Source organism: Hippocampus zosterae, chromosome 7, assembly GCF_025434085.1.
Source record: "Hippocampus zosterae strain Florida chromosome 7, ASM2543408v3, whole genome shotgun sequence".
In the NCBI taxonomy this organism is placed as follows: domain Eukaryota; kingdom Metazoa; phylum Chordata; class Actinopteri; order Syngnathiformes; family Syngnathidae; genus Hippocampus; species Hippocampus zosterae.
Window position 1 is genome coordinate 17,478,024 of NC_067457.1, and position 18,945 is coordinate 17,496,968.

An 18,945-nucleotide genomic window follows, 5' to 3' on the forward strand; every position below is an offset into this window, starting at 1 on the left:
GACTTTGACAACAAATCAGAAACGCCAATGAGGGCGCTAAGATGCGCGAAAGGGGCTGTCGACACTGAAACCAGTTACGCAAGTGTCCAGACGTGGCGCTTCCTGTGGCGACACCCCATAGCAAAACATCGCCGCTCAGATGGGTTTAATTAGCATTCGACGTTTTTAAGGTTCCCAAACATCCGTCGTCGTCTGTCTCAGAGTCAGAACCTTGTAGCATTTTGCTGGGAAGTCCAAAGGAAAACAAACAAGATGCGCCAAAACCACATGTGAGAGTCAAGTAGCGAAACCCCGTGTATGGTGGCGGACACATTTTTTGTAAAACAAAAGAGAATTAAATATTCTATGTTACCAAAACGTTCAACTAAAGCCCTATAACAACTAACGTCTGCTAGCTTGATGTTAAGGTCAAATTTGAATAGCAACAGAAATTCTACACCTGTTATTTTTTTTTCCAAATGGTCTGACAGATCTGCTCCAGAAACCAGTTTCAATTAGCAACATGAAATTTGGAGGGTGTGTATCATGAGTACACCACAAAAAAATAAGTCTCAAGACATGCCTGAAAAGACACAGGAAGTCCTCCGTTTGGATTGGAAACGGCCATTTTAGGGTCATGTGAGCATTTTCATGGGTCCTCCATTTTGTTTGAAAATTCAGCTCGCAAACTCGATTTGACTAGGAAACATGAAATTTGGTTGACATACTGTATCTGTCATGAGTAAAGCCACAAAAAGGTCTTTTATAAAAGCCATGACTAAAAAGACAGATTGTCCACCATTACGTATAACGATGCTCACAGGCATATCGTGCTGTCTGGCGGAACCTTGCTATCTCCAAATATGGTCAATTTCCTTTTTTTTTTCTTTTCACAAATTCATACCGTCGGTCTGGTTCCCATCTGTTATTTTGACGCATGATTACACAAATTATAGTGTTGACGGTTACTCAAGAACAATCTTGAACTCTCTGAGAAGTGAGCCACACAGCATTGCGTCACCGCAGCATTGAACGGTGGGATAGAGATATAGATAGTCAATAATGAGTGAAAATAATTTGGCGTTTGAATAGCCCTGTTTTGTTGCAACTGGACAAGCTCGAATGCTTCTCTGTTAAATTTGCAAAAAAACGGGACAAGACTGAGGCACGCATCATGTGTGGCTAAATTACCACACAACAGCCTTTCACAATAAAAGCTCATCATGTGTCACGGGCAGCCTTGAAGCGCGCAAAATAAAAGACAGCCAAGATTAGATCCAGACGCCAAAGCGTCACAGAAACCGCCATTGTTTGGAGGGCAATTGGGTTGGTGGCCTGATTTGCAGACAGAGGGTGGAGAGGTGGCGGTGGTGGTTGGGGGAGGGGGGGCATCCCTCACCTTCAAAGGGTGGCCCTTGAAAGGGCGGCCTGACTAATCACAACATGTGATGAGACGCCAGAACAAAGAGTCGAGGGGCAGAAAATAACAGCGTGGGAACTCTGGCTGAACTTGAAATACAACAAATGAGCTCAACGCTACTTCAGCGCCTCCCCCTCCCGCGACCGCCCCCCCCCCTACACCACCTACATTCTGCCACTTCTTCCCCCATCCCTCTCACATTCACACTGAACACACACTCACACATGCGGATGCACACCTGTGTTTATTGTGCCAGAGATCGCAGGTTTTGCATCATGCCACACAAGTGTGAGTTTTTGGGGGCTTCGCGTTTTTGACACTTTTAACAATGTTCCTCGCCCCGAAATGTCCCCCCCCCCCCCCACCCCCATTGATTGTTTGCAAAATTCAGCCCCGAAACCGGTTTTACTTAACAAAGTGAAATTGGGTACATATGGCGATCATCAGTCGACCCTCCCAAAAAAAGTCTCAAGAAGCATTATGGGAAAAGACACAGGATAGTGGCCATCTTGGTTTGAAGAGACCATTTTGGGCCTTTTTGTGGTCCCTTCAACTGTTTGAAAATTCTACCCCTGAAGCGATGTGAAAATTGGTAGACATGTCTACCATGAGTAGAACCACAAAAAAGTCTTAAGAAGTCATGGCTGAAAAATCACAGAAAGTCTGCCATTTTAATTTTAAAGCGGCCATTTTAGTGTCATTTGACAAGTTTCAGCTGTCCTCGCTTGAAAATGTACAGGAAATCTGCCATTTTGATTTCAAGCAACCATTTTAGCATCGTTGTGTCACTTTTCAGGTGTCCATCTAATTGTTTGAAAGTCCAACCCCCAAATCTGATTTGACGACCTGAACTTTGCTAGGCAGGAGTAGACCCACAAAAAAGTCTCAAGAAGTCATGCCTAAAACAAATCACAGAAAGTCTGCCATTTTGATTTGAAAGCGGCCATTTTTGGGTCATTTGACAAGTTTCAGCCGTCCTCTGGATTGTTTGAAAGTTCACCTGCAAATATGAAAGAGAAACCATGTTCCAAAAGACAAAAAAGGCAGCCATCTTGATTTGAAACAGACTTTTTAAGGGTTTGAAATTTCCAAAGGCTCCTTGAAAGATAGACTTGTATCAAGTCATTAACGTTGCAACCTATCTGTTTTGATAGAAGAGAATTACCACCATCTTGAGGTTATCCCTAACGACATGACCAGGATCTATGGACGTTAACACTGTGCGTAATTGCATGGACCCCCCCCCCCCCTCCCCCTCTCCCACATGTGGTAATACGAGACTCCCTCTTGTGTACAAACACTGCACTGGGGCTGTCAAGCAACGAGGCGTCGTTGCATCGCATTGAAGAGGAGGAGGCACCCGGAGGGGAAGCTGCCGGGGACGCGGTGGCTTCCTCTGGCTGCAGCGGCGCTCCTGTCTCCGCTGGCTGCCTGCCTGTGTGTGTGCGTTTGTGTGTACGTGTGTGTGAGTGTGTGTATTGGATTACACGTTCACACGCTCGCGAGCAGACGGCCCGTCGCCCCGCCGACCAATTGCTCCATTCAGAGCAGCGCCGTAGGAGATGGCCCGCCGGCCTCTGATTGGTTATCAGCGCCGGCCGGGGGGAACTTTCCCACGGCCCAACGCGTGCTGACAGCCGGCCAACCACCGTTGCGGCCACTGGGACGCGCACGCAAGCACACCGAGAAGGGCTGGTGGGCGCGGGGAGGGGGCGTGGGGGTGAGTGCAGCCACGGACCAAACTTCTATTGGACCGCTGGCAAATGTTCTTCAAAGATCGTCTATTTTTATGAAGAAGCATCACCCGAACACACCTTCAACAATAGTCAACCCCATGCATTCGGTGCACGCAATGTTGGAATGTGGCGTTGAGTTGAAACAATCCCTTGTGCGATTGCTGTCCACCCCATCGACCCGTCCCTTCATGTCCTTTGCCCTATCCAGTACCATCATCACTCTTTTGTTCTGCACGTCTGCGTTAACTCAACCAGTCACTATGTGACTGATAGCCCATCGCAGCGTATTTAGCGGGGAAATTGTCCAAAGATCCAAATTACCCCTCTGGGCCTGCCCAAGCACGTCTAAACGTCCACCATGACCTCCTCCAGTCCTTCAAGCTGTGCAGTCATCCCTTCTACCTGTCCCCCGCAGGCTTGGTTTCAAGACGGCGCCCACCCAGCGCACACATGACATCACAGCCCGACCTTTAAATTTCTCCAAGTGTGAGACCTCTTTACTTCCCGCGATCGTCTCTACTCTCAGACTGACCGAAACGCGTGTCCAGCGCGCCTGTCAATCAAAACGCTAGCTCGCTTTCCAATTGGCTGTTTCCGGGGCAGTCCCGTCCTCTGGCACCGTCCCCTCCCCTCCAGTCGCTTAAAACACGCCGTGAAAACGCCGAGACAGCCACAAGCAACTCGCAAGTACACGTAGGAGAAGGATTACGATATTGGCGATTGAGCTCCTTATCGCGACGAGGACGAGCAGCGCGGACGCGATGAAGAGGAGCAGCTTGTCAGACAGCGAGCTGGATGAAGCCATCGAGGTGGAGAAGGACAGCGCGGATGAGAGCGGGTACGTTGGTTTCTCGTTGCATCGTCGCCACACACTGGACTCACCTTGAGAAATTACTGTAGAACTGCAACGTACTTTTCAAAAGGGATTACCCGTCGACTCAATTTAAACGCTTAACTTGACGGCGTCTTTATTTTTGTGGTCGTTATTCAGGTAATACTTTTCACAATGGCTTTTTTTCTGGTTAAATAACTCTGACAACTTTTATTGTGAGTTTTTTATTCGGCAATAGTTGATGATGGTAAATTTAGAAAATTAACTTCATCACGTCTTGATTGTTCGGGTTATTATTCAACTCCACTTTTATACAGTTTAACGTACCATTGCTTCTTATAAAATGCTGTAAACCAAGGGTGCCCATTACGACCGGTAGATGTAGGGCTCGTTCCAATTAGATCCGAAAGGTGTAGAGGAGAAAAAAAACTTTTGTGTCTTTGTACATGTTATATTTTTTTGTGTTAATATACACTGCACCCTAATCATCCAATCAGCGCTAAACGTCCAATCAGCGCTAAACGTCCAATCAGCGCTAAATATCCAATAAGCGCTAAACATCCAATCAGCGCTACAATAGTCAACGGGCGACGAACTTTTTAACATCCTTATTCGGCGTGTGTTTTTCAGGAATGCCTTTTGAGTCACCTTGAAAAAAAAGTCTTTGTTTTTGTGATTACTATTCAGGAATATTCGCTCTCCTCTGAGCTTGACGTCACCAAGCGCTTCCATTCAGGTGCAGGCGAGGAAGAGGCGGCGAGGGGTGAGTCCAATTTGCCGTTTTGAAAGAAGCAAAGCAAAAAAGTGTGCGGGTCATTGAAATGGCGGATTTGTCCCCTGTTATTAGATCATCGAGAAACGTCGGCGAGACAGAATCAACAACAGCCTGAGTGAACTGCGGCGGCTAGTGCCGAGCGCCTTCGAGAAGCAGGTGTGTCTTGTTTGGAAACCTTTCATTCTATTTAGTCGATTCCCAATGGATGTATTTACGCCGTTTCCTGCACATGCCGTACGCACTTCAGGGTTCTGCCAAATTGGAGAAAGCAGAGATTTTACAGATGACCGTCGACCATCTGAAGATGCTCCATGCGGCCAGTGGCAAAGGTATACCTTTTGTTTGTGCAATTAAATGTATATCTTTTTAAATCCTGACATCCATTAAACAGCTCTGACAAATTAGTCGAGTTGTAGTTCCTCGCCCAAATCGTTTTGAGGTTTGAATGGATGGTCTAGTTTGACTGTGAAGTGTAATTGAAGTTACCCACACCGTCTAGGCGGCACGTGTGGAGGGACCAACAGATGTGTTTTATGTGGTACAATTTGCTTGTATGCGGAATCGAAGCGCTCCCTCTACCCGTTTAGGTGCAAGCCGCGGTGCTACCCAACCCACCTTAACACACAATAACCTGCTCGGCCAAAACATTCTGAAGTTTTTCGAAATTCGAGAAAGCAGCTATGATTTAAGAGGCACCACTTTATTCAAAAAAACTCAAAACGAGAACAAACATCAAGCAAAGAAGTGTATCTATCAAAGGTGTTAATCTGTGGAATAATTTCGAAACTGACCTGGAAATGAGTAAATCGCTTGCCGAGTTAAAAAAAATAGTACAAACAACCTAGATCAATCAGAGTTAAAATGATCCATTCTAAACATGAAATATAATTATAAATCAGAACTAAGTTGAATAAGGGAGAAAGGTATTGAAATATCCATTATGAATAAAAGGGAAAATTGATACAAGGGTGTGTATGTATAAAATCCCGCTACAAACCAAAAGTTGTAAAAATATCACGGTTAACTCATTCACTCCCAAAGACGTTTTTTAACGTCTTTTCAGACTTGGTCCAGAATTGGCTGGTACTGAATGAGTTAAGGGTAAAGTATGAGCCTTAATGGAGACTTCTTTCTTTCTTTTCTGATTGAGATAAAAATGATTTATTAGATATAAACACGTAACACGGGGTAGGACGAGATACGTTTTTTTATTTCTTCCTACTCCCTCGAACATAACTGTGTTGAATGATGACTGATTTCTCTTTCCTTTATACTATTTTATTTACTTTATTTTCTGTCAAATTATGACTGTATATATGTTTTATGTTCAATAAACAACCAAGCCAACGTGCCTAAACGGCCTTATTCCATTTAGGCACATTGGCTTATGTGGCTGCTTTTCCCACCAAAATGGTTCCTTGCTGAGTAGTGGACACCCACCAAAAGGGTTTCAATTTCTGGGTAAAACGGTTGCGATGTGGCGGTTCCTGTTTCCCTTTAACTCATTCACTCCCAAAGACGTTTTTAAACGTCTTTTCAGACTTGGTCCACAATTGGCTGGTACTGAATGAGTTAACATGCGATTTGTTGAAGGGTGGGTGACATGACCCACCGTAATGGGTCAGACAGGCTTGTTGCATCGTTTTCTGGGTAAACTTGTTTTGAATGTGCGCTTTAGTTTTTGTATGCCTCCACTCATGGACGTGGGACTTGCATGTGGAGACTAATTGAAGCGCCTATACCCCTCTTCAGGCTTTTTCGACGCCCACGCCCTAGCAATGGATTACCGTGGTCTGGGTTTCCGGGAGTGCCTGGCGGAGACGGCACGCTACCTCAGCGTCATGGAAGGTCTGGACAACGCTGACCCCCTGAGGATCCGGCTGATGTCACACCTGAACAACTATGCCAGCCAGCGCGAGGCCCACTCGGGACTGGGCCACCTGGCGGCGTGGGGTTCCGCCTTCGCCTCACCGGCCGCCCACATGTCCCACCCCCTGCTCGTGGCCGGGTTGCCCCGCTGCGGAAGTAGCAGCCCCCGCTCGCCGTCCTCTTCTGCTTCGTCATCGCCATCTGCTGAGACTCATCCCAGCGGCAGGCGTAGCGGGACTGCGACCCCTCATTCAGAACAGTTGCCACCCAGTGTGCGAAGGACCCCCGCCGGGACCGTCTTGCACCCCGCTTTGGTGTCCTCATCAACAACCAAGCATCTCCTCTCGGCGTTCCCCTTCCCCTTCGGAGCATTCCCGCTCATTTCCCCCACTACGGCTGCCACTCTCAGCCCGCCGACCCCAACGGTTCCCCCCGTGGGCAAACCTTACAGACCTTGGGGGATGGAGATTGGAGCTTTTTGACTGCCCAAAAAAGACTCGTGATGAGCCGGACTCGTCCAAGGTTTCTCTCAATTGTTTTCTATTCCCCCTCTACCAATTCTATCCCAATCCACACCTGGCCCCCATTCACTCCCTTTCTCCAACCCCATCGAGCCACGCCTGTCCCTTCAATTCGTTCTCCATCCCCCGTTTTTGCCATCCTCTTCCAGTTCCAGCCTATCTGTCCCCCATTGCCTCTTGCCTCCATATTTTTTGCAACTCATTATCAGTAACCTTTATTTGTCATGGATTTTCTTTCCTCCCCGCATCCCTTCTGGTCTCCTCAAGTCTTCAACATCCATCTGTTTACTCAACCCGTCTAGCCGTCACCCACCCTCTCCAAGTATCATCCGTTCACTTTACCCATGCCGATCCCCATCTAGCCACCATCTTTCCCCTCATTTCCACCCGTCTAGCGGTCTCGCTATGTTGTTTCTCAATGCCAAAGACCCTCTCGTTGATTCTATTGTCACCTAGAAGGGGTGCACAGGGAGAGGTGTGCAACAAGAGGGATTTACTGTATTGATTGTCTGTGCCTTCCCACCCAAAATCTTTCCCTCAGTCATTTAGCAGTCGGGAACAATTTTTCCAGAGGGTCAAGCGATCGTCTGTCAAGTTCCCATGCAAAACAATGCGTAAACCACCCATGCACCCCTTTGCACACAAGCCCTTTGTTTGGACCTGAAACAGCCTAGTATTGGTGAGGGGCGAGGGTGGACCCCGCGTCTTTTTTGAGAGCAGTTAATGGCATGGAATAAGCCCAACCAGGTGTTTTGTTTGACACAAGCAACAGATGCAGATCGCACCCCCTTTCCTTCCGACACTGCATTCAGATCTGTTGCCGCTGCTCTTCGTTCCTGTTCCCTGGCAAGGGTTGCAGTCGGTTTTCATTCTTGTTCCCCGGCAAGGCAATCCTTTGGCTGCCTGTTTTTTGGGGTCCACATCGCACCGTGACAATAGGTGTGTTCGCATCGCCGTTTTTGAAGTATTTCTTATTGCTCATGACAACCACCGTAAATAAAAAAGCTCTGAATTCTCTGTGGGCTTATCTGGATGTCTGACAACTATTCACGCCACACACCCGGTTCAATATCCCAACATATGTTGGCATACCCTCAGTGTCCCCATGTACCTTAAAAAAGAACTGCTATAACCGATAACGTCAAAATTTCGGTTTGTGGCACACCCCCTGGAGGCGCACTGGCACCACTTCCTTTTAAGAAACGGGCTCAGACGAATCAATGCATTTTAGTTTGTGTGTGTGTTGTTGTTGTCGTCGTTGTGTGTGTTTGACACACAGGAAGCCATTAACAAGGAGGGGATATCCTGGCAGACCACCAAGCACCCCCCACTCCTCGAGCGCCGTGTGGGAACGGCTTCCAGAGATGGGACCGGCCAACTCATTTGGTCAGTATAATGAAGTGGGAACCAAACTCGATGAGGGGAAAACTCTTTTAAACAAAAACTTCGGCTAACGTAAGCATAATAATATTATTTTATGACACATTTTAAGTTGTGGTCTGCCTGTAGCTCCATAGTGGTTTAAAATGTTAAATGAAAAATCAATTCTGATTGTTATAGTTACACTATTACCACTTGTCTGACAGGGTTATTTTGAAAACCTGTGCTTTGTCACCACCATGTGGCTAGACGTGGTACGCAATAAATTATAAGATCATAAAAAAAACAGCTCATGATCCAAAGCATCCCACATCACAGTGAGGCCATGTTCTTCAGTGAACCCCAAATCTTTATTAACCACAGCTTGATTGACAAAGATGTACATAAATGCAGAGACGCGCGCACGCACACACACACACGGTCATCAAGTCACGCACGTGAAATGGGACCAACGAACGGGGTTCGTCCTCAGGCGTGATTTGCTCCTTAAAGTGGGATAGAAGATGAGATGGCGGGATTCCTGTTTGTTGTCTTCTGCAGCGTCGCTAAATGCTAATTAGCTGTGTGCTATGCTAAACGCGTGTGACTGATCAAGAAAGAGATTAGGGATGCTATGCGTTAGCTTAGCAATAAATGCTAACTAGCGGGACGGAAAGGGGAGCTTGCAAACGCACCACCAAAACATCGAAGCCACAAAGCAACAACAAAAATAAACGTAATGACAAAAAATGGCAGACTACAATCGATACTATTTGTACTTGATACAAGGAAAAAAAGTATTTACACCACCGCTGTTGCTTTCTGGCAATCGGATTCAATTTTTGTTTGTGGTTGAAGAGTGGCTGATTTATGTTTTTTTTGTGATTATTAATGAGACTTCCACCAAAACCCTCCCGCGTGTGCGCCTCGGTCTTGGAATGCTCTGTGGTTGTATGGAAAAGAGGAAGGAACTGGTGGCGTTTTTAAGAGAAGGTGGGGACTAGGACCCAGGGAAGGAGGGCGGAAGTTTGTTGCGTGGACACTAAAGACCTGGGGAGGGGGGGCGGTTGGGGGTGAGTAGGGAGCTCTTCACGCTGTCACCTCTTCTCTCAATTCCTTGTTCCTGCGGACCTCCTGAGCGTGCCTCTCCTGGGGGGACGCAAGTCATCACATGTTAGTTCAACCCGAAGTGATTTGGTTTCCCAGTCCCCCCCCCATTCCCTGCGTCAGAGGGTTCAGCCCCCCCAGGGTGCAACTGGGGCCACAAAACATTTTGGGAGCTATCATAAAGTCAGAGGGTTTTTTTTTTTCATTTTAGATTGATCGGGTGACTGTAATAAATTGGAACTTGAGGAAAATTGCCATTGGTGTGGAAAATAAAGGTCAAACGTATTGTAATTGAACACAAAATACACTGCTCAAATGATCTAATTGTATTTTAGTACCGATCGGTATTGTCAGAGAAAGGGGCTCGGCGATTAATCGTGTAAGTTAAGGGGTTCGTTGTTTTTAGTGGATAACTCTTCTTTACGAATGATAAAAGGAGAGACTGAATCCTTTAATGCAGTTTTATTAAAAGGGGAAAAAAGACGTCTGCGCCGTAGCACGTTCGAGAACACAACTCTCGTAACAAAAATCACTTCCTGCTTCTCTTACTTTATTAGCCAATCAGAACCTATCAACATAAAAAACATGTCTAAGCAATTATTAAACAGAATATAATTTAGGTATGCTTAACATGAAATATTCTGCTCAAAAATAAAATGATGAATAATATAACATATGCTTAAAATCGGAACGTAATTGTGACTTTGGGTTTGACTTGAAGACGAAGGTCTGCTTTTCTGTATATTGATTGATAGAGCAAAAATAGCTTCACATATGGCGAATTTAAATAACTACAAAACATTCTTAATGCGAACATAGAATGTAAAACTCTATTGAGAGACGGCAAGAAAATAGTTACAGTTCTCCGGGAATAACGAATATTCACTCAAACGACGTGCCCGACACGTAATATTGTAATATGTTTCTTGTATTTGTGTGACGTAACAGCGAGGGGAGGAGCCAGGTTGGGGGAATATTGGCTCCGGTAGTTTGTCTGAGTGTGGAGCGCATGAGCGTGAGTTGTGGCTAACAGCAACTGCTTTGAATGTGTGTGTTATTGGTCTTTTAGTTATTTAAAAACCCGACAGATTACATCGGCGACTGCGTGCATCCTTCTTTCCGCATTGAAGGGCATTACTATACGCACAGCCACATATCTGTGAAAAATAAGTTATAATACGTTTAACTCGAAACATTCTTCTTCTACTGTTGTGATCTTAATGTAAATTGAATATCACCGAGTTTGCAACATACTGTCATAAAGAGGCTAAGGTGCGCCGGCACTTGTATTTCGCTAAAGTTGACAGTAGAGGGCAGTGTTTTATTTCTCAGACCTCTGGCCAAAGACGCTCAACTGGCGGCTTTTGACATTTGGAAGAATTTGGAGCGCTCACCCTCTGTTGCAGGCGCTCCATGAGCGCGTCGAGGTAGGCCTGGCGGTTCTCCTGGATTTGCTCCATCTTCAGCTGGAGCTTCTCCTCGGCCATGCGGCTGAAGTTGCTGTTCTCCTCCATGGCCTTCAGCAACACGTCGCGCTCGTGTACGCGCTTCACCGCCAGCGCCTGGAGCACCTGCGCCTCCTGAGACTGACGCCCGACACAAATCGCATCACTAAACTAGGAGCCACGCTCACAGCAAAGCAGTCCAACCCATAAAACCAAATCTGAGCCGAGGTCTCGGGTGAGCTAACTGTGCTTTACGCGCGGGCCTCATATTTCGCTCTCACATAGTTTTGTGGTCTCTTTTTGATTGTAGCTCTCGGTTTGCTGGCAGGCAAAAAAAAAAGTATGACGAGAAGGCGCTTACTCTCCTGCGATCCTCGGCGGCCTCCAGCTTCTTCTGAATGTCGTCCAGGGAGATGTCCCTCTTGGGGGGCGAGGTGACGCAGTGGGCAGTGTCCGACACGGGCGACGTCGGTTTCAGGAGGATCTCGAAGGCCTGGCCCGACGCGCGCTTGTTGATCGGCTTGATGTCCAACTCTGGCAAACGACAAGGCTCGCTTCAGTAGGTGTTCACTTTTTATATTCATGAAAATTAAGCGAAACTACATCTTACGTTTATAAAACTAACGATAATTATAGGGGATATGTGCTGTGGTTTCATCTTTGTCAGTTCATCGACTACATGAGCTTTAGGGAGTTAATTTAAAATGTATGAAGACAGAAGGTCAAACAGTTGTTGGGCGATTGTCGTATATTTTATTACACAATACTTTGTGACCTGTTTTTTTTTTACACTTAAGAAATAATCCATCTGTGGGTGGCAAAATGAAAAAAACCCTAAATGAATGAGATAAATGAGAGTGACTGAATTTAAAAACATACGTAAAAACTAACTACAGTAGAAAATCAAAAACTATTCTCACCCTGCTACACAACTTTGATATGAAGAATTGTGTATACAGTATAGCAAAAATCAGATTTTCAATAGTTATCCATTGTAGTTACTTTTATAAACTGATTTGTAGTTATATTGTATTGTTTCAGTTAGTGTTCTGTTTTTTAAAGCCTTTTTATTTTTACGTTTTTCCGTTGATGAAAATGTTGCTTGAATCGTCGTTATCCTGCACGTTTGGGTGATCTTGGTCATGAGTGATGCACAAGCAAGCTTCCATCTTACCTTCAAAGTCTCCCAGGGTCTTTTTGCGGCTGTCGGGGTAGAGACAGGAGCAGATGAGCGAGAAGACGGAAATCTCCTTCATCTTCTCCTTGTAAGCTGCCGAGGCAAAAATAGCATGAACGGCCGGAATTTCATGAACACCCCCCCCCCCCCCCCCCGCAGATCCCCCCACGAGCACTTTCATGTTGTCACGCCATCACACATCAATAAAATAAAATAAAAACCGCGCGCTTTGTCTTTCTTGCCGTTGTTTTGATGCTGCCGGCATCTACCACAGAGGACTGTTTGATTTCATTTGCATTTATTAATGGGCCCATACCCTTTTATGATTATTTTGCCTCTCAGCTGCTCTGCAAATAGTAACATTATGAACCGACTTATGCATAATTATGAAGCTGATACGCTCTCCACAGAGCCCCTGTTTGATCACCTGAGACACTTTATTAGGCACACATGAGAGCTTTGCTGCACTGTCGAAATGTTACAAAATATTTGCATGAGGCCTCGAAAAAGAATCTAAAATCCATCCATCTATTTTCCGATCCACTTCTCATCACAAGAAATCTATATTGATTTCACAAATACACAGAAAAATTGTTGACTCCTGACTTGCTCGTTTTGGGGGGCGCTAGAGCCTATCCCAGCTGACTTTGGGGCAGTAGGCGGGGGACACCCTGAACCGGCTGCCAGCCAATCACAGGGCACACATAGATGAACAACCATCCGCGCTCACACTCACATCAAGGGATAATTTAGAGCAGGGGTCCCCAAACTACGACCCACGGGCCGGATACGACCCGTCAGCACATTTGGCCCGGCCCTCTAACCCTCCTGTTGTCCTCGGGTCAAAATGACCCGTCACTGTGTTAAAAACGCCCCCCAAAAAACCTAACTGCAAACAGCGGTGTCTACAAGCTACAAGTTATGTAGCCCTCACAGGAAAAAGTTTGGGGACCCCTGATTTAGAGTGTTCAACCAGCCTGCCATGCATGTTTTTGGAATGTGGGAGGAAACCGGAGGACCCAGAGAAAACCCACGCAGAGAACACACAAACTCCACACAGGGACACCAGAGCTGGAATTGAACCCGGTACCTCTGCACCGTGAAGCCGACGTGCTAACCACTGGACTACCGGGCCGCCTGGAGTCTAAAATGATTTCTTCGAATATGATCATCTATTCAATTTTAATATGATGTTTCATTATACTCTGAGAAACTGTTGACATAGGTTGTTGAAAAGTAGGGTAGTAAATTTGGGTGTGTGTGGAAGGGGTGGGGTTGGGGGTGACAAAAATTTAGGCCGCGTCCATAGTTGTAACTGTATCTTCCTCCTTGGGAGTTCACCGGACCAGAAATGAAACGTAATGAAATGTAATCCTGACAGGATACGGGGGTACTTAATGAAGCGGCCAATGAGTGTGTAAATCGTCTTTTGAGAACCATATGTACCATATACAGTAGATGTGGAAAAATTCAGACAAAAGCAACATTTATTATGATATGATAGAATTTGTGGATTGAAGGTTTTTGCTGTGTTTTAATAAGATTTCCTTTATTTTGACAGTTACATGGCGGGCCGGATTAAATGCGCTCACGCGGCTGTAGGTTGCCCACCCCCGCTGTACACAAAATATGGAAAAAGCGAATATGATACCTGAACTGCTTTCTCCAAGGGAATTCACCCACTGACCATTCATTCATTCATTCATCTTCTATACCGCTTGATCCTCACTAGGGTCGCGGGGGGTGCTGGAGCCCATTCCAGCCGTCTCCGGGCAGTAGGCAGGGGACACCCTGAATCGGTTGCCAGCCAATCGCAGGGCACACATAGACGAACAACCATCCACGCTCACACTCACACCTAGGGACAATTTAGAGTGTTCAATCAGCCTGCCATGCATATTTTTGGAATGTGGGAGGAAACCGGAGCACCCGGAGAAAACCCACGCAGGCCCGGGGAGAACATGCAAACTCCACACAGGGAGGCCGGAGCTGGAATCGAACCCGGTACCTCTGCACTGTGAAGCCAACGTGCTAACCACTGGACTACCGGGCCGCCCTCCACTGACCATTCGCCCCAAAAAAATCATTGTGACAGGAGACACAAAATCATACAGTGCTGTGAACAAAGTGATTTCTGTGTTCTTTGTATATTTATCACACCCAAAGGTTTCAGTTCATCAAACCAATTTTAATATCACAGAGAAATATCCAAGAAAGTCTGAGTTTGAGTCCGCAAACTGATTGTTAGACCTTCTCCTTGAAGATTTTCTGGTCGACAGCAGAAGTCATTGACACATCAATCATAGCAAATTGTCCTGGTCCTGAGGTAGCAAAGCAGCTTCACTTGGTGTGTCAGATTCCATTTATGTCATTTCTTAATTCAACAAATGTGCTCGGGTGTTGCCTGTGGAATTGAATTTGGGGTTCCCAAAACTGTTGTTAGTCACAATTACTTTGTGATTTAACTGGGGGAGCAATTACTTTTTCACATAAGGACAGATAATTTGGGATTTTTTTGTGCCCTGATAGATTAAATTAGCATTTCAAAACTGGATTTTGTATTGCCTTGGGTTGTCTCTGTGTGAATTGGTTTGATGGGCCGAAACCTTTGTATGTGATAAATATGCAAAGAACACAGTAATTAGGAAGGGGGCAAACACATTTTCACAGCACTCCTGGAAATGCACAGATCTGCTCTTGTGGTTGATGGTGCTATTTTTGTGGTATTTTGACCTTTTCTGTGTTCCTGAACCAATGCAAATGGCCCGAAGGACACAAAAATGTATGTGATGATCCGAGACAAATGGACAATGACACAAGAGTGAATGTATGCAAGTGGAGTCTGGTGCCCAAATTTGATGCTTTGCCATTAAACGCGAAACCCTCTTAGCTCCAATCCTGGAAGCTGTCAGTTAGCTCCGGAAGCACTGATCTCGAGTGATCTGCCTCAGTGAGCGCCGGCACCTCCGTTGCAGACATGCGCATTGCTTCACCACACATTGGCTGCAAAAATGGGAAGAAATGACAAGGTCTGCTAATTGCCGCTGGAAAGTGCTTTCGCTTGATCTCGATCCAAGAGGACACCCGAGGGTTTTGATGGGTGTCCCACTGGGGCCGTTTAATCCCTCAGAGGGGCCCAGACACTCGCCACCAGAGAACAAAAGTTGTTATTGTGTGCTGCTCCACACTTCCGGTTTCGATCCATCACCTGAACCCAACAGCTCGTCAATATCGCCAAGGAGGAAGTCCCGATTGGTCGATGGACGTATTCCCGTCCCTGCCTTTCTCCACTGAGAGCTTCGAGTCGTACATCAACACAAAGTCACATTTGCTCTGCGCCCGTTACGTAGTTAAGTAATGAGTGAACTGCGCATTCTTGTGCGAGCGTTTTGACGTGATTTTTATGAGTGAGAGTTTTGCGGAGCGATTTTTAAAGTCACCGGAAGTATTGAGCTGTGTCTGACCTTCACAATAAGAACACCGTTCAGGAAGTGAAATGGTCGCCCTGTAAATGTTGCTAACTCGACAGCAAACTCATTGGTTACGTTTCACATTGTACGTTTGTTTAATTTGAATGGACGTTTTGAACTACCGCGATAAATGGACCTTTGACTCACTGAATTTTTTTTCGCGTGCCTAGCCGTGATGAATACGTATCCGGTTTCTTGTCAATCGGATGTACTTCGTGATGGCGAACTGGCAATAACGTAAGTCGCCTTCCCCCTCCTTATCAAATGACCTCATCAATTCCTCTCAGGCTGCTTTTCAAGATCAATTGTCATCCCAGCCGGTCATGGGCGTGTGCGCCATTGATTAGCGAACCTCGCTGACAAATGAACGGCTGCGACCAAAAAAAAAGTGGGGGACCAGAGGCGAACGGGAGGGGTTGTTGGCGGGGGGCATCTGGAGCTTCATGACCACACCTAATTGGACAGTGGACAGGAAACAGACGCTTTTGAGGAATATGGAACACAGCGCTTTGGAGTCTCGAGTGTGTCGTAATGATGGAGACGATTCAAAATAAAACCCAGTGGCTGCTCGAGGAAGTATCGGCCTAATTCTCTTTAGGGCGAAGCAGCAATTATCATCCGTCTCATGAAAATGGTGCCCCCACAACCACAGACGTTTTGCTTTGTGATTATTATCACACAGATAGAGAAAAAGCTCCACTTTCTTATCCTCGCACTAAAAAAACCCAAACAAGACAAATTGAGGTCATAACATAGCATACGAGATATTTTAGACATTTTCCAAGAACGGCTTATTTAGGGAGACGGATGGATCTCTTTCCAATGTTGGAGCGGGTGTGCTGTATATTAGCGAGATGAACTCTCCTTTCTAAGTAATGTTCTGGTGCGATGTTGGAAGGGGTGCCGTGGCGTATTAGGCTGTGGGAGCGCTGCGCGGCCCATTGGCGAGATGGATGCGCTGCGATCTGTTGGGCTGCTGGAGGGGAGTGTGGCGCACTTTCTAAGTCGACATTCTGTCAGGATGTCAAAGGGAGATGGAGCCACCAAATTGTAGTCGATAATCTGTCAAGCTATTGAAGCGATGAATGTTTTATTTTGGGCATGTACGCACCACTTTGTAGTCTGGAATCTGGAAGGATTTAGTGGACAATCTGTCATGATGTTGAATGGGGGTTGATCAGCCGGAGGGACGCACAATTTGATGATCTGGACTCTGTCAGAATTTATCGGGGACATGAACGCACCAATTTTTAATCTACATTCTGTTGGGATGTTGAAGGGAGCGTGCATATTGTTTGTGATAAGATCGCACCCCTTCCGATTCTCCAGAATGTTAGGATGCCAAATGTCGCGTGTTTCATAGGGGAATAGACAAGTCACTTTCAAGTCTACAACCTGTCGGGATGTTGAAAGGGCTTTTTAAACCACAGAGGCGCACCGCTTTATAGTCAACCCACAGTGTTGAAAAATTAAAGTGAAAAATTGACGAGGAGCTCGAAACATGGCCTACCCTTGCCATTCTCGACCTTCTACACTCAGCCAAGATGAGAGGAAGAAAAGAGGGTGGCGGCAAATAAATATATAAACGGTCAGGGACACCGGCGCCCCCTCTTCTCTGTCTGTCTGCGCGCACCCCCCATCCATCAAGCGCCTCTTCAAGCAGAACACTAACAAGAGCAGTCCAGACACCAGCGCTTTTCAAATTCATCACAGTGTTGCTAATGCTAATTGCACAAGCCTAAAATGAACGCCGAGGCCTAAAACACATCACTACTGTATTCGATTTTGCACGTTATCGCACCTTACTGATGGATTTGAAAACATCCTCGCCAGTCGGCAACAAAAATACGACACCCAATCATGCATCCTTGCACAAGCGAAACCCCCGTTCGTAAAACAGAACGGACACAACAACATAAAAGAGCACAATTGCAATTAGGAGGGCAGGAGCGAAGCTGCTGAGCTCAGATGAGGATAAGGCGGGTGGGGAGTGGCAGCTGAGGGGGGAGGATATGTGTGTGTGGAGGGTGGGGGGGTATACTAGCTATGTTGGGTGGGGTCGCTGGCTCTGCATTATGCTGCGCGGCCGTGACTCAGGCAATACGGGGCAGGTGGCGGTGCCGCAACGCCCATCTAAGGGCAAAAAAAAAATCTACATAAAAATCAATCACCTTGATTTGTTTGATGAATTAATAAAATATGGGTCACTGACTGACTCGTACCTCGTCTGGATTATCAGTCAGGAGGAGACAAAAGGTGTCGCATGCAAATTCTAAATCATCAATTAAAAAAAAAAAACTGAACGCGGATATTTGGGTTATGGATGTGCAACGTATGCAGAGCTGTTGCCACTCAACCTCCCCTCAGCATCCTTTTGGGTGCTGTGGGTGTCGCCGCATCCCCAACATCCTCATGCATACATGCAATGCGCATTGCCGTCATGATAAGAGAAATCCAAAGGCTCACCAATTGCGGTTTTGGCCATTTCTGCTTTGCTGGGCGGAGGAAGATACTGCTGCTGCTCGTTGTCGGGGATGGACAGGACTGCTGCGAAGGAACTGAGTCAGCAGAGAGAAAGGGGGGCTGCCGGGACGCCTGCTGCTCCGTTATGAGCGACAGGAAGCAGGTGGTGAAGGGGTGCGTGTGCCACCTAGTCCTTCAGAATAAAAGCAGACACCTCCTTAGATTCGTGTTCGGTTATCTGAAGCGAGACAGGTACAATCAGATATCCCACATTTTATGACATGCAGTTCTATGACTGCTTTTTGTTTTGTACTTTTATACGATCTAAGTGCCCTTATATATACGACAACACGGGGGCGGGGGGCAGGTAGGAAAATTATTTAATTCCCAACATGTATTCTCTTCACTTGGTCGCTTTTCTCTTGGCCGCACTTCTAACAGACATAGGCGGAGGTTCGATTTGGATTTTAGACTCTTGTGTGTTGCCCTGTCAATCTAAATTGCCCAGGGCCTTCTGAGTAAGTTGTTGGTTGAACTATCCAATCAAATATGGTTCAGAGTGTGATCAAGTCCTTTAATGACACATCAATGGAAATGGTAAAAATCTCCAAATTAAGGCCACGGTCCTTGCTTGTGTGTTGTTTTCATATTTGAATGTCTTCAATTTCCTGGCACTCTTGTTTCTGGAAAAAAATTGTAAAATGAGTAGACTCGATTGAGCGCCCGCTCAATTAAGCAGCAGTGTAACTGATGCAATTGTCCCAATTAAGGCGTCAATGTCTTCTTGCCATA

The 18,945-nt window shown here is 46.2% G+C and overlaps 2 protein-coding genes across 3 annotated transcripts; one reads left to right on the forward strand and one right to left on the reverse strand.

Annotated features, from left to right (window-relative positions):
• Positions 1-3,121: 3,121 nt before the first annotated feature.
• On the forward strand, positions 3,122-8,149 carry hey1 (hes-related family bHLH transcription factor with YRPW motif 1). Of its 2 annotated transcripts, none has more exons than XM_052071265.1 (6): positions 3,122-3,973; positions 4,655-4,730; positions 4,815-4,898; positions 4,990-5,071; positions 6,495-7,171; positions 7,230-8,149. In XM_052071265.1, the coding sequence occupies exons 1-5, from the start codon at positions 3,897-3,899 to the stop codon at positions 7,091-7,093; spliced, it is 918 nt and encodes a 305-aa protein (XP_051927225.1). In that variant the 5' UTR covers positions 3,122-3,896; the 3' UTR covers positions 7,094-7,171; positions 7,230-8,149. The 2 variants fall into 2 exon arrangements, with proteins under 2 accessions (XP_051927225.1, XP_051927224.1); XM_052071264.1 differs by having other exon boundaries at positions 6,495-7,160; positions 7,217-8,149.
• Positions 8,150-8,840: 691 nt separating this feature from the next.
• stmn2b (stathmin 2b) lies at positions 8,841-18,325 on the reverse strand. The gene is made up of 5 exons (XM_052071325.1): positions 18,157-18,325; positions 12,218-12,313; positions 11,405-11,577; positions 10,993-11,184; positions 8,841-9,640 (listed from the first exon to the last, which is right to left on the reverse strand). Exons 1-5 carry the CDS (start codon positions 18,173-18,175, stop codon positions 9,581-9,583), a joined length of 540 nt encoding a protein of 179 aa, XP_051927285.1. The 5' UTR covers positions 18,176-18,325; the 3' UTR covers positions 8,841-9,580.
• Between the last annotated feature and the right edge of the window lie 620 nt (positions 18,326-18,945).